A 15,889-nucleotide genomic window follows, 5' to 3' on the forward strand; every position below is an offset into this window, starting at 1 on the left:
ACTCCACTGCCTCTAGTTGCCATTGCCAACTTTGCTTGTGTTATAGTAGCCATCTCCCCTTCCCTACTTGTCATCTCCATATACTTGTTGCACAAATTTATACTGATTTAATAGCAATCTTTACAGATTTACACAATGATATATATACCTATAATTTATGGATGACATTGTCTTCTTCTGATCTGCAAGGTGATACTTTTACTACCATTACAATAACTCTACATTAGTGTAAATACGGTATGAAATGATTTTCGATGATTCTCCAATGTGGATACTTATACATAAGTGTCTGCTCAAAATCGTAAATATTTGACCAGAGGAGTTTAAAACTCAAGATAGAATAACAGAGGGTGTACATGATGTTGCATCTTCACAGAGACATTTACACAATATCCAAGTTTTATTTTGGTCATCAGATGGTCCTTACTAAAATGCAAGAAAGTCTGGAGGTGTATAATGCAGAATCTTGTTTTCCTAGTTGGATGGAAAGCGCGGACAATAGCAAGTGAATAACATCAGGCATTTGCTGAGGAACTTTAACTAGGGTAGGTGCCATTCAGAGCTCAAACTTTTGTTTTATGCCTGTTGATGAAAAACGTCAGCATGCAAATATGCTCTATTCCTGGTCCTGTTAGTGTCTTCCCCTGTATAGCCTACATCGTGTTTCTTCTGTGTAATCAACTAGCAATTGGCTGATGTTTGCATGGCCCATGAGCATTATAACATTGACAGAGACTTGGCCTCATAAACTCTACTATTTCTTCTGTTTGTAGATACACGAGGCCGCTCAGCCACAAGGAAAAAGAAGTTAGGTCCTGATTAAGGTTGCTGAGTTCAGCAGTTGGCTGTGCTGGAAGAATTAGGCATCTCACAATGGGAAATCTTGGCATATTCACAACTTGTTCATGAGCAATTCTTCTTAGATATATAGTGTATAAGGTTACAGAAAGCATATGGGTCAACTTGTGGAGTCGATGGCAGCTGGAAGGTTCCTCAGAAATTGCTTGTCCTACTTCTCACTGTAAATTATTGGAAGATCGTATTCTTATTAAGAGTGAAAGCATTATTCCTCCAGCATCGACATTAGGAGCATGTGCTCTGCTATGGAGAAACAAAGAACAAGCGGGGTATGAGAAACGTGAAGGCTTTGTGAGGACCCACTTTATCTTGTCCTGTGGCATGCAAGAGGGAGTGGACACAACCGAAGTTCCATATGAAAATGTACGTGGTTCCTGTTCAGGTAGGATTATTCGGTGTGACTATTTTTTCTTATCTTGTTAAGTTTGAGCATTTTGGACCAGCAATGTGCGGCTTATGGTTTGTCAAGCCGAGTAAGCTTCTACAAAATGCAAAATGTTCCCATTTCCAAATCAAGCTGAATTTTGTGGACCGCTTGCTTGCTGCTAGACATCTGAAATCATTTTTTCGCAACTGCATATAGTGGCCTATGGTTGTGGGCCTGGTCACGAAGAATATGCAACTTAGTAGATTTTCCTCAGATTATCACTGTTGGTGTCAAAAAGAATGTACGATACTGAGACATTGATGTGGACCATTGTTTCTGCTTTGTTAATGATCGGACAGATTAATGGCCATGAATATTTGCTGTTTGACAGTTTCTCATTCTGATTCTGCAGTATGCATGCAGGTCTTATATGATTGAAGTTTGGGGGCCTAGTGTCCTACTTCATGGCAGAAGGTATAAACTGAACTTGTGTGACACTCTGTACTGCCTAATATGGACTGTCCGACAAAGTTTGAAAAGTGTTACAGTTCAATACCGAACACTTCAATATTTGTTATCTTCGAAGTATGCTTTGTTTTTATACATGTATTTGAAACATGGTGTTCCAGCTTTAACACTGATCTATGTGCACACATTTAAGATCGCCGATAAATAAGTTTGCCATTGATGGTTCATTTCTGATTGACATCACACCTGATAGGCTGATAATGCAGAAAGTCTTATACACAGCTATTGGTGTAATGCTGCATGCACTTGGCACATGATTTAATGAGATTATCTAGTCGGAGAAGGGAGTATTGCAGGCTTGAAGCTTTGTTATACTGTAAATATATTGTGATAGGGACCATGCCAATGTCCAAGTCCACAGCTTTTGGGTAACCGGATTGACTGTGCCCCAATCAGTTTGGCACAAAGCATTGTCAAACTCGCTTGCCGATAAACAAATTTAACAGCCACGAACATATGCAACACTGCAGTTTATACAACCCAATCAAGAGCAACTTTATTCTATATAAGTTTATCACTGTACATATATACAACAGTTATGATCCAGTACTACTCATTAGTGACAATGGTACACTACAATACAACAAAAAAGGCAAAAACTTGTAAGCATCATACTGAACCTACACTATCCTTCTCCGAGATTTGACAACGAAACATGGTGTCTGATCGATGCCAATCTCGAACAAAACGGAGCCATGCTCAAAGATTGAGATGAAGCCTCGAAATAAGTTGGTTTTGGAGTGGATGGACAGGTGACAGCTCTGATTAGCTCTTGAACAGACATGCCCTTGACTTTTGTTGGTGGGTTCGTAGCGATGTTATGTACCTTATGCTCATAAATTTTCCCATTCCTATCAAGTTTGTACACGGAGGCGCCGTCAAAGCGTGCATGGCCATCCCATGGGACTCGAGGAATGCCGTGGGCAATCCAGCGAATCATAATAACATTATCCGCAGGCTGCCATATACTAACTATATCAACCCATAATGCTTTGAAGAAGATACGTCCAGTAAAGCGCAATCCCCAGAATAAACTTCTATAATTGTCAATGCCCTCAAATTTATTGAAAGGGTTTCTGAAGACAATATCATCTCTGGCAAACAGTAACAAAAGGAGTTAGGAAAAGATCAATCACAATACTCAACAGTCTGCAGAGTGCAGATCACAAACGAATTAGAATGGGAGACAGAATAATATCTGAAGTTGCACAATCAAGTTAATTGACTCACTGCAGCAACTTTGTCAAGCATTAAACAAGACATACGCGTCGAACTTTGGCAAGATCAAGGTAACTATAAAGAAATAAGTCCATTTTCACCCTAACCTTAACCACTGATTGATACGAACCTGATAATTCATATACATCATATGGGGTTCTACTGTTTCTCTTAATTCAAGATTTAGCCAAATATGGTTCATGATGCAAGAAGGGTATTGTACACTTCGTAAGGGCCAACCTCATGAGCTCGATATTTGAACGGGAATAAAAGATAGTAAACACTAGCTGACAACTGAGATACCGTATGTTTAGAGAACATGAATGCAAGCAACTGATGGATGGTCAGTATGTTGAGATAAGTCAAGATAACAATACTACAGTAAAGGAAAAGGTAAAATAAACTGTACATAGACAGCGCACTAAGCGGATAAGAGAATACAACAAAAAGGTCATACTGCTGAACTGCTCAAATTGATTGATGCGTATAAAACAAAATGGTAGCATTTGCTCTGGCCCAAACAAACAACTGAACACACAAGGACCAAAATAAGCTTGTTTAAAAAAGAAGATAAACACTGATCGCAGTAAAAAAAGCATCTGAAGCAAGGTAGGAACTGCGATGAGCACGAACGTCACTATGGAGTGCAGACCAGATCAGAACAAAGAAAGTAAAATGTCAAAAGATAACTAAGCGCTAAGTTATCGCCATAGATTAATGATGATCGATCCTACCAGGAGGAAACCTACACATTTAAATCTTGATCAACTAGTGATCCATTTCACCCTACCACTGGTGGCCTTCCTCCTTTATTGCTCACCTTAGTAGTGGCTTAGTTGTATTAAATCTGCTAAGGTCATACTTAATACTTCTATTACAGTCATTAACTTAAAAAATTCCTGATAAAGGACCAAAACTCTGGCAATAAGAAGAAAAAAAGGAGGCAGATAGAAAATATAAGGCTAACAAAAAAAAAATAAGACAACAACAACAAAGCCTTTATTCCCAAACAAGTTGGGGTAGGCTAGAGGTGAAACCCATAAGATCTCGTAACCAACTCATGGTTCTGGCACATGGATAGCAAGCTTCCACGCGGCTCTTTCCATGGCTAGTTCTTTGGTGATACTCCAATCCTTCAGATCTCTCTTTACTGACTCCTCCCATGTCAAGTTTGGTCTACCCCGTCCTCTCTTCTGGAGGCCTGCGCTGAATATGCCCAAACCATCTTAGACGATGTTGGACAAGCTTTTCTGCAATCGGTGCTACCCCAACTCTATCTTGTATATCATCATTCCAGACTCGGTCCTTCCTCATGTGGCCACACATCCATCTCAACATGCGCATCTACGCCACACCTAACTGTTGAACATGCCGCCTTTTAGTCGCCCAACACTCAGCGCCATACAACATTGCGGGTCGAACCACCGTCCTATAGAACTTGCCTTTTAGCTTTTGTGGCACTCTCTTATCGCAAAGAAAAAATAAGACGATAGAAGAAAATAGACCATCCCTTGTAAATATAGCATATAACCTCACCCCTCATCTCCAGTCCATGTTTGAGTTTACTGAACCAATGTTCCACTCAAAATCAATACTACAGGTCAACGTCATCACCTCGAGATGAATATCCACAACTGTAACAACTAAAGGATGCATTGAGCAACTCTACAAACAGGAGGTCCATTCACATCCGCAAGACAAACTATATCCTTTATATAGGAATAGATAATTGAGCTCCATCTCTGAAATATGGTTGCCCGATGTATTGGATAGCACATTAGTAGACGGCCCAATAACTAGCTGTGTTGCCTAATTGATCCATCCAAGACACACAAAAAAGAGAACTCCTAGACTAGCAAATTGACGATTGTGAAGACCAGCGCAAGGCTTAAGAGTTAGACTAGAATTTCGAGGTAGAAGAGATGCAGTATTGCAAGACAAATCTGGCCATTTCTATCAGTCAACGGCAATCACAAAATTACTCAAGAAAACAACTACTTAACCGAGATAGAGGCTTGTAAGCTAGTAGTATTTGGTCTCCAGCATGGAGAATATATAAGCATTTTAAGTGTGTAAGATGTCCTAATTAGAAACTACTGCCAGTCTGCAACTATAAAAAACGCTGATAATGATCAAAATTCCATCTGGTCTCCATCTAAAAGCTGCTCAATTTAACTCCAGGAGGATCAGAATTCAGAAAACCAACGAGACAGTCGCACCAACCTGTAGATATCGAAGCAGGGCTCCTTGGTGAAGACGTCGGGGATATCCTCCCTGAGCGTCCGGATGGCGTAGCCCAAGTTGAGGTAGTACCTCCGCCGCTCCTCCTCGTCGTCGTCCCGGCGCTTGGTGGCCGCGGGCGAGCCCGACGCGGGCGTGACCGGCACGGAGAAGAGCGGCGGCGGCGGCAGCAGAGGCACGGGCAGCCTCCCGTCCCGCACGGGGTCGGCGACCCTGATCACCCGCCCCCTGCTGCCCGTCCCGGCCTCCGGCTGCTTCACGCGGCCCCCGGGCGCCGCCGCCGCCACGACCCTCGCGCGCCTCCCCCGCGCGACGCCGGACGCCGGCGGCCGGGCCGCCGCGAGGTCCGGCAGCTGCAGGAGGTTAGCCATGAATCCGGTCGCGCTTGCTCGGATGTGGAGGGGGAGGACCAGAGGAGTGTGTGAACTGCGTGAGAGGGCGGGCGGAGGAGAGAATGGTCATTTGACTTCGCTGTGCGGGGAAAAAGAAGACATTTTTCGGCCCGTTTCCAGCTCCGGTTTGGATATTCGTCCGGCGTGGCGTCGAATGGCGCTCTTGTCTGTACAGCCGCATACTACCGGCGGCATACGCGTCGCTGCCGGAGAGGGACACGAGCAGAGCTGTAGTATAGAAGAAGAATATCTGGTGAGTCGGGCCGGTGTCTCTGTCAGTGGGGCTTCTGTGACGAGGCAAGGGACCCGCTAGACTGTTCTGGATGATCAACAAGCTACAAATTCGATTTTGTCCTTCTTTAAAAAAAAATTAAATATGGCTTCTGAACCATAGAAGAAGAATAGCTGCTGAGTCTGGGTAGCTTGCTTTGCCGATGTAAAAGATATGCATTGTTTTTCTTCCTACAAATAAATACCTATTGCATATAGTAATATTCTATTGCATATAGTAAAAATACCTATTGCATATAGTAATATTCTTTATTATTTCAGTTTAGACTTGTGATGGTTGATCACCGTGGCACGAGAACCATCAGATCTAAAACTAAGGGTTTAGATGAGTTTTCCCAAGAAAAGTTCGGTTTGGCCCACACCTTTTGGATTCCAAATTAGATAAGAGTATTTCTTTTTATCAATTGAAAAAGTAATTATAAAATAAAATATCAAGTATAAAAATGTGTTATAAACCGCAGTATAGATTGGTCGATTCGATGTAGCATTTTGGTCATTCAAATTTGATTGTGTCATAGTTTTATAGTTGGAATTTGTTTTTGCATTGTTGACAATGATTCCAACAAAAAATAAGTAGGTATCTGCTCATTGAGGGCCTCCTGAAAGGATTACTAAATTTATCGAGTTCCTGTAAAGAATCAAAATGGCCGGTTAATAACGGAATTCTTTGCCAGTTTTCCTGGAAATACTCGTTTGGCCGAGGACTTTCAAACACGTCGTAGTCCTAAGCTAAATCAGTACTAACAGAATAACCAACTTACCATGAATATGGAAGGAATAGTAATGCTATAAATAACTCAATTTCGAATACTGGTAATTAATAATATCAACATAATAACGTTTATAAGTAAGACACTATGAGAGCTCAAGTCAGCTTTGGGACATGTCACGACGAATGTTCATGCAACAATCTCTTAGCTACACCCAAATCCGCCATCTTAAACTCGCGCTTGAGCATGGCCTTAACCTCATCAACTGCAAAACGAATCTTCCCAACAACAAGGATGTCATCAACATAAAGAAAAATATACAACCTAGATCCATTTGCATCTGAAACACATAAATTTAAGTTATTAACTTATCTCGAATCCGTGGTTGTTGACATAAGCATCAAACTGGTGATACTAGTGCCTTGGAGACTACTTCAAACATTCATCCATGTGTTGTATCAACTCATGTTTTGGAACATTCCACCCCTCGATTAATGCCCTCTATGTATGTGAATATTAAACCAACCCAATCTGCTTTTATGCCAGGTAGAAACATTTTGGAAGGGGTAGTGATTCTTCATGAAACAATTCATGAGCTACATACTAAAAAAATGGATGGAGTGTTATTTAAAATCGACTTTGAAAAAGCTTACGATAAGGTGAAATGGCCTTTTTTGCAACAAACTTTGAGGATGAAGGGTTTTGCTCCTGAATGGGGAAGATTAGTGCAACAGTTTGTTCAAGGGGTAGTGTTGGTATAAAGGTGAATGATGATATTGGTCATTATTTTCAGACAAAGAAAGGTCTAAGACAAGGGGACCCTTTATCCCCAATGCTTTTTAATATTGTAGTGGATATGCTTGCCATCTTAATTGAAAGGGCAAAAGAGGATGGTCAAGTAGGAGGGCTAATTCCGCATTTAATTGAGGGAGGACTCTCTATATTACAATATGCAGATGACACCATACTATTCCTGGAACATGACCTTGATAAAGCGGTTACTATGAAATTAATTTTATGCCTCTTTGAAGAGTTATCGGGGCTTAAGATTAATTTTCATAAGAGCGAGATTTTTTGTTTTGGAAAGGCAAAGGAGGAAGAGGCTCAGTATAAGCACATCTTTGGATGTGATGCTGGACAACTCCCCTTTAGATACTTGGGTATTCCAATCCATTACAAAAACTCAAAAACTCGGATTGGTATCCCAGTTGAAACACGGTTTGAGAGTAAATTAGGATGCTGGAAAGGGAAGTTACTACCCTATGGTGATAGGTTGGTTCTTATTAATTCAGTGTTAACTAGCTTACCGATGTTTATGTTGTCTTTCCTACAAATAGCTGTTGGGGTAAGGAAACGTTTGGATTTCTATAGATCCAGATTTTTTTGGCAGTCAGACGAAAACAAAAAAAAATACCGCCTAACAAAATGGAATATTGTGTGCCGTCCCAAAGATCAGGGGGGTTTAGGTATTGAGGTACTTGAAATCAAAATAGATGCTTACTGAGTAAATGGATCTTTAAACTTCTTAACGAAGACGGGGTGTGGCAAGAATTGCTACATAACAAATATCTTGGACATAAGTCGTTATCGGAGGTTCAAGCCAAGCCTTCTGGTTCTCCTTTTTGGAAAGGATTGATGGAGGTAAAACACGAGTTTTTTTCAAGGGGCTCTTTCAAAGTGGGTAATGGTATGACCATCCGCTTCTGGGAAGACATCTGGTTGGGAACTACTTCATTGGCTCAGCAATATCCTTCACTATATAACATTGTCCATCATAAAAATATCACTGTGGCACAGGTGCTTGCTCAACCACCGTTGAATATTACTTTCCGAAGAGTGTTGAATGGTAGTAAATGGACTTTATGGTTACAATTATGTCGGAAACTCATGATGGTTACTTTGAATGACGAGGATGATCGGTTTTTTTGGCATTTGACATCTAACGGGGTGTTTACTGTCAAGTCCATGTATGAAGATCTTATGTGTGATCATACCCCCTTTTTGCGAAAATATCTATGGAAGGTCAAAATACCTCTTAAGATTAAGATTTTCATGTGGTTCATGAGTAATAAGGTTTTGTTAACAAAAGATAACCTAGCTAAACGTCAGTGGAATGGGTGTACAAAATGTGTATTCTGTGGGGAACAGGAGACCATTCAACACCTTTTTATTGATTGTCCGTTAGCTAAACTTTTATGGCGTACGGTTAATTTCACTTATGATCTTCCACCTCCTACCAATATTACCAATATGTTTGGTAATTGGCTTAAAGGAGTAGATAGAAAATCTAAGGCGTTTATCCGGATTGGGGTTTCTGCCTTATGTTGGTCTATTTGGAGGGTCAGAAATGATATAATCTTTAATAAAAAAAAGTCTCTTTTCATTTCTTGCAGGTTATTCACATGGTCTCCCATTGGGTCCAGCTTTGGGCTCTACTTTCTCCGGAGGGATTGTGGGATACCATGGCTTCTGGATGCACACGGCTCCTGATGGTCGCTCAGGATATCTTGTGCCAGGCTGGTTGGCGGCATACTAGAAGACTATGTTGAGTTGTAGTCGTAGTATGTCCTTTTTTCGATGGTTGATTCTTGTATCAATCCTCGAGCATGTGTGATTTGTAAACAATATTTTTTGGATCCTTCTATTAATAAATGGCCGTGTGCATCGTCATGATGCAGAAGCCGGGGTACACCCCCATTTCGGAAAAAAAACTCATTGTACCTAATCAATCACTCTTCATATGGTCTTCCCATGGACATAACTTTAATGCTTAATAGCTCTCTTACTACAGGAGGAGAGGTTGGAAGTGCTAATTATACATACACAACCCCATCGAGTTAGTATCAAGGGATCAACATCTAAACTACGCAACACAAGATATAAGTACTATAGCAAATGTCAACTAACTTCTTTTTTCTCATAATTTTGAACTTTTTTCCGGATTAACTAGGGATTGACACGTATAGTTTAGATGATTTGATTTCCAAATGTGTTTTTCTGGGTGCACTTTAGTGCCTTCTAGGGATTTTCAGAGGCGTTTTCTTTTATTTTGTATTTCTCTACTCCCTCCGTTTCAGTTCATAGGACTTGCGTGTATCCCTAGATCGTCAATTTGGTCAATATAGTATCAATTGTACAATATAAAAATTATATCATTAGAAAGTAGAATATCTAACCTTTCTAATGATATATATTTTATAATAAATATTTTAAATTATCATTATCAAATTTACGACCTAGGGATCCGCGTACGTCCTATGAACTGGGACGGAGGGAGTATTGTTTGGATGGCTTTATGTCTGATGCTGGTCTGGGGCTGTCATGCTGGTGGTGGTGGACCCGGGTTAGGTCGTGGTAGGTCTCTGTAATCGATAGCTGGTTTTTTTTGCTACGTGAAGCTTTGGGTTGAGCTGAGTCAAACATCTGATTTGTCGATCGGTGTATGGTACGTCAGATCTGTGTCTCTTTTTTTTTCCTTTTGCTCAGAATCAAGTTCGTAGGCAGTTCTCTTTCGGTCCATCCACTGTTACGGCTGGCTTGCCGACGATGCCATTAGGGCATGAGCAATGGAGGCAGTAAGTTGATACTTCCCCACGTCTAAAGAAATAATTAAAGAAGCTGAAGCATCCTTGTAAACAATCATCACACAACGCATGAAACTGAGGCTACCACTTTAGTGAGACCCACCTTCTCTCTCCCCCAACGTTTTCTTCCTTCGCATGTGAGTAGAATCTGAGCTGCTTTTCCCCTTTATCCTCTCTCTCTCCCCCCCCCCCCATTTTCATTTCCAGGAGGCTGCCTCTCCTGCAAGAGACCCTGACACACTGCAGGGCTACTACCGAACCTAACCTCTGACATCCGATCCTAGTTGGACTGACGGGGCAGTATGTTGAGGCTAGGCGTTGGCCATGCCCTTAGAATACCCGGCCGTGGTGGCAGAGACCCAGCAGAAGCTGTCTCCTGTTCCTCCCGGACACTTCATCGAGCGGCAGCCAACGCCCTTTCATCCAGGACAAATCCGGGAGAACGAAGGAGCCGGGAGCGTACTCGGCGACACCAAGAAATCAACGGCGGCTTGGCCATCCACCATTTGTGGTGGATATGCACCTCCCCCGGACTAAATCATCAGTTCCATGGCACTCAGCACTCACCACTAGCTACATAGTATATATCTAAATTCATAATATTATCTCGTTTAAAATCAGCATAATCATGTTACTCACACGTACTTCATAGTAAATAAATATAGGAATTACTAGATTACATTTGTCTAAAAATAATAATAGATCCAAGCTAGCTTCTACTACTATGTCTACTAGATTTCTCGATATTGGTATCATCACTGTCATTTCCTTTTTTTCTCACATTCGTCTAAATCGTATGTCATTGCAGACTACAATGTTAACAGATTTACAATTTAGTAATTCTAGTTCATATAAGGTTAACAGTCGATCGACTAGTCCATGTGTCAGTACCCTAGCTACTCGTCTAGACTCATCGACTTGTAATCCTTGTTCATATGTAGGTAAACGTAATGCACGAATGAAAACTTACTTCCAACATATCATACTTAATCCCCTTTGCCCTTGTTTCCTTTATAACACATATTGTTTCAATTTCCTTTGAGATCAATTTAGATGCATGTACATACATCTCTTGTAGGCTAATTTAATTTCTTAAGTTTTTGGTTAACCACGTGCATCCTCTCCTTTCTTGGCTTTCCAGCATATTTTGTTTGATATTGTTAGTGTATATCACACATTTCCTTATTGATGCAAACAGTCTAGGAAAAAACACTCACATTGTTCGATATCCACACAATCCATATCAAATAAATCTCTTATTGTAGGAGTAGTTACTGCATTCCATTCAACATTGACGCACATGATAAACCTGTTTTGCTTGGCTTGCAAGAATAAAAGGTTCATTGTGCTTATCTTGTGCACGGTAAGTATGATTGAAATTGAACTCAGTTGTTCCAAAACCTTCTAACTCCATTACTTTTGACCCAGCCACATTTGAATAAAACTACATGACCTTCATTTGAGTAATTTAACTCAATAATTTCAGTTATTCTACCATAGTAGGCAACATACCCTACACTAGGATTCTTGCCCTTAGCACTTGCATAACAACATGATTTTGTAACATGTCATACCCCATCACATTGTGTTGCTTTTCCTACACTATTGGAATGTGTATGATAGTGCAATATTGTAGCTACTAAGTTCTTGCTATCTTGTATGCCTTTTGGACTTAGAATAATGACTCCGAACATGACTCATCTTTTATATTTAAATATGAGCACCCAACTACATGATTCTCTCAACATGCAAGCTATCCACCTAGAAGCACCCACCAACTATACTTCTAACCAATGCGGCCATTCCACCTCACCTCACATGCCACCTCAGAAATTGAAAATTTTATATGGTCAAAATAATCACTATCAAAAATCCACCGGATTTGGCTCCCCCTTATATTCATGTTGCTTGGTCTTCCTCTTAGTTTCGCCTCCCTGTTGGCTTTAATTAGTTACAGTTAATGGTGGCAATAACGCTAAGGCATCATGCCTTCTTAAGTCCCTCTATATTTCCCATCTCCTCATCCGACCATCTCCACATCCATCACGACCATCACAACAAGACCATCTCGGATATCGTTGCGGTTGCATGTGACATTGAAGCTTCACTGTTCGCTTGCCGGTAATCCTTTTATCTTGATCTTGGTGTTTACGTATCCTATGCCCAGATGCAAAATCGTTCTCTGCATATGTTGTAAGTTATTACTGATATGCGGCGGGATCACTTCAGTGTTGCTGATCGTTGGTATCTTCGTCAGCCTGGACGTAGATGAAGCAGTCGCTAACACCCTTTGTATTCTTCTTAGCCAGCTAATTTCTCGATGGAATTCTTCAGCAGACATGGTCATATCTTTTTCGTTGCACCTTTGATGATTTTCTCCAGTTTTTAAATCGTGAGTTTGCCAACTCCCCTGTCAGTTTGGTACTTCAAAAATGTATGCCTGACCACCAATATAATTCCTGTTACGCAACTCTGCATTTTCCTTGGCTTATACATGTTATTTTGCAGAACAGATTGGCTTATGAGTTTATGCCGGTACATTACTTGCAGGTTATATCCTGTATATACATCTCTACAAGTACAATTATTCACCCTATCAAGTTTGATGGTGGTCTAATCGGGTTGTTTAATATGGATGGTTATCCTCTAAATTGGGCATATGTATTCTTAGCACATTAAGTGAGAGGCAACTAGAGTTTGGAAACTATATCCATGCTTGGTGCATGAGTACAAAAAAAAACATCAAGTACTTGCTCTACCAATAATCAGTTTTTTTTTTATCTGATGACATTATCACATAGCTACAACATGCACGTTTTGCCTCGCCATATGTTCTACATTGTTATAATTTCTTTCACATGGCACTATGGCAGATTAAAGACAATTTTCCCAGCTACAAATAACCGTAGAAAGGCGTACCACACCCAAAAATGCTAGAAAACCTATTTGTAAACTGGTAAATCAAGATACTACCATTTGTTCACAGAATTTTCTCTTCGGTGATTAACAATAAAAATCAGATAGCATGCAATCATTTGATCTACCTAGAGAGTACAAACCAACAAATAGTGTGGTACTTCCCGTCCATGCTAAAAAAACCAGTGCAGTTTTGCAGATCGAAGGCTCAATACCATTGCAGTTTTGCAGATCGAAGGTGCAGTAGAACAGTTGGATATATATCGATCGAGTTATACACCACACAATAGTTTTCTTGACATGACATAAGATTTTGTTGTGAAACGATTGTATGAAACTATGCATGCAATTGTATAGTTTGTACAATAACCGCTGCAACGCGTGGAGTGTCATGTAGTACTTTCAGTGATTAATACGACGTATATTACCCAAGGTATTACTAAAATCAAACTTAAATTCTTACTTCACTTGTTTTGTATTATTTGGTCAAGACTTGATTATTTTTCATTTTCCGTATGATTTTTTTATCTTATGGGAAATATAATGAGTTTTTGCATATACACTTGAATTATTAAGCACTATAAATACATGGTTTATTACTAGTCTAGAGGAACCACGCTTACACACATGAGACCGCTTTTAATTACCATTAACACGACAATCACCCTTTTTGTATGTAGCAATTATCTTACCATACTTCTTCACGTGAGTTCTACTGCTAATAGGTTTTTTCCCTATAGTGGATGTTCAAGAGTGAACATAACAAAACATGTTTATTTTAGTGTGCCAACTTGTTATCTTCTTTCTAAACCCATGTATTGACTTCTAATGATTTGGTATCTCTTTTTCTCAATTAATGAAAAGGGGGCTCACCTAGTTCTAACAAAATCCACACTCATTGCACCTAGTCTATCAATCTACTTATGGTCTTCCCATTGACATAACTTTCATGCTTAATAGCTTCCTTACTATACAAGGAGAGTTTGGCATCGCTCTTTATACATACACAACCCCGTTAAGTCAGTGTCAAGGGATAACCATCTAAACTCCACAACACAAGATATCTTAACGATAGTGAAAACTACTACAAATATCTAACTCTACATGTTTCTCGATTTTGTTGTGAGCCATGCCTAAATAATTTAGTTAGAACATTGATGTCAACATCAATCTAATCTCGATATTTTAAAAAAAATTCATGAAAAACATATGTAGCAGTTCTTACAGAAAACTAGCATGGTGGCCCTCGCAATACACGATATCATCTTGTTGTGTCAAAAGTGTATGATAATTAAATTTATAGTGTCACAAATCTTCACATTATACGATACAAAATAATATGGATGTATTAGTACACATTTTCGTAAAAATGTCATGATTAAGATAATAACTTACAAGCAGGGAACATTTTATTTATCTTTTAATTAATGGGAAAGTCATTTTTTTTTAGAAAAACATGGTATGAATGATCATGTAGTTTGTGTATATTTCTATATTAATTGGTAAATCAATTAAAGTTATGGCCATGAAGTAACCCTTAGCCTTTGTTTATTTCAGATGAATAAGTGAGGTGTACGTTTAGCTTGTGTGTGCTTGGTAATGTATGTACATTCCAAACATATGTATAATTTGGTTCAAGGCAAACTATGTTTACATGATCCTACGAATGGAACAAAAAGTTTCACTGTAGAGAGAAAATAAAGTATCAACGTTATGACATGTAAGTCAATCCTTAGTACTTTGATTTTCCTTTGCCTCGATGTTTGCCCCTCTCATTTACTTTCTTTGCTTTCTAATACATGACAATTTAAACGTGGATCGTTTCAAAAGTGCAACTTTGATTTTGTTTGTAAATTATTAAGAAAATGAAAAGGTTGCTAAAATCAATTAAAATTTAGAAGTATTTACTTGCATAAATTTTAAATTTTCATATATTTTACTAATAAATTATATATTTATGTATTGATAAACAAATTAGAGAACTTTGACCACAAGTTTTTTGCGACATCATTCATTTTTTGAAAGGATGTTGTATCTATTGTTTTGATATTTTAGAACTCTCTTCAATCCAATATTTCTGTAGACTTTGAGCTCTCGTCTATATTAATTTGCTGCATTATGTAACATGACTATGTCAACATGGATGGGATATTTTTTTATTTTCTAATCGAGGCAACATATCCTCTCATTATGTCATGTTCCATCAAGAGGATAGTGTCATCCGCGTAGTTCAGAATATATAGCCCTCCTTCCATGAGGTGGGGCACGATAACTAGGCATGGCCATCCTCTTTACCGCGTGCAACGAGAATATATTGTCAGCACAACAGCTATGATGTTAAATAACAATGAGAATATATTATCAGCACATCACTAGTAGAAAATGAGTCTTTAGTCCTGGTTGGTAAGAGCTTTTAGTCCCGGTTTTATAACCGGGACTACAAAATCAGGATTAAAGCCCCTTCTTTAGTTCCTATTGCGTTATGAACCGGGACTAAAGGACCTCAACGTAGGCTGCAGGTGCGCGCTGGGTGGAGACCTTTAGTCCTGGTTTGTAACACCAACCGGGACTAAAGTTCATGACGTCTATTTTTCGTCCAATTTCTTTTTCTATTTTTTCCCATTCAACTTCTTCTTCTATTTTTTCATAATTTCTACTATTTGACTAGTTTAGTATCTAACTACACTTAATCTCTAGTCAAATTATTTACTCATGGTCAAACTTCCCGATCAGGCACCCATCCTCAAACTGCTCCAGCATTTCTGAGTTCCTTCTGTGCCGCTT

The 15,889-nt window shown here is 39.5% G+C and overlaps 1 protein-coding gene across 1 annotated transcript; it reads right to left on the bottom strand.

Annotated features, from left to right (window-relative positions):
* Window positions 1-2,223: 2,223 nt before the first annotated feature.
* Window positions 2,224-5,598, bottom strand: LOC124666244. Its single transcript, XM_047203591.1, has 2 exons — window positions 5,195-5,598; window positions 2,224-2,847 (listed from the first exon to the last, which is right to left on the bottom strand). Exons 1-2 carry the CDS (start codon window positions 5,581-5,583, stop codon window positions 2,379-2,381), a joined length of 858 nt encoding a protein of 285 aa, XP_047059547.1. The 5' UTR covers window positions 5,584-5,598; the 3' UTR covers window positions 2,224-2,378.
* Between the last annotated feature and the right edge of the window lie 10,291 nt (window positions 5,599-15,889).

Source organism: Lolium rigidum, chromosome 6 (assembly GCF_022539505.1).
Source record: "Lolium rigidum isolate FL_2022 chromosome 6, APGP_CSIRO_Lrig_0.1, whole genome shotgun sequence".
Taxonomy (NCBI): Eukaryota; Viridiplantae; Streptophyta; class Magnoliopsida; order Poales; family Poaceae; genus Lolium; species Lolium rigidum.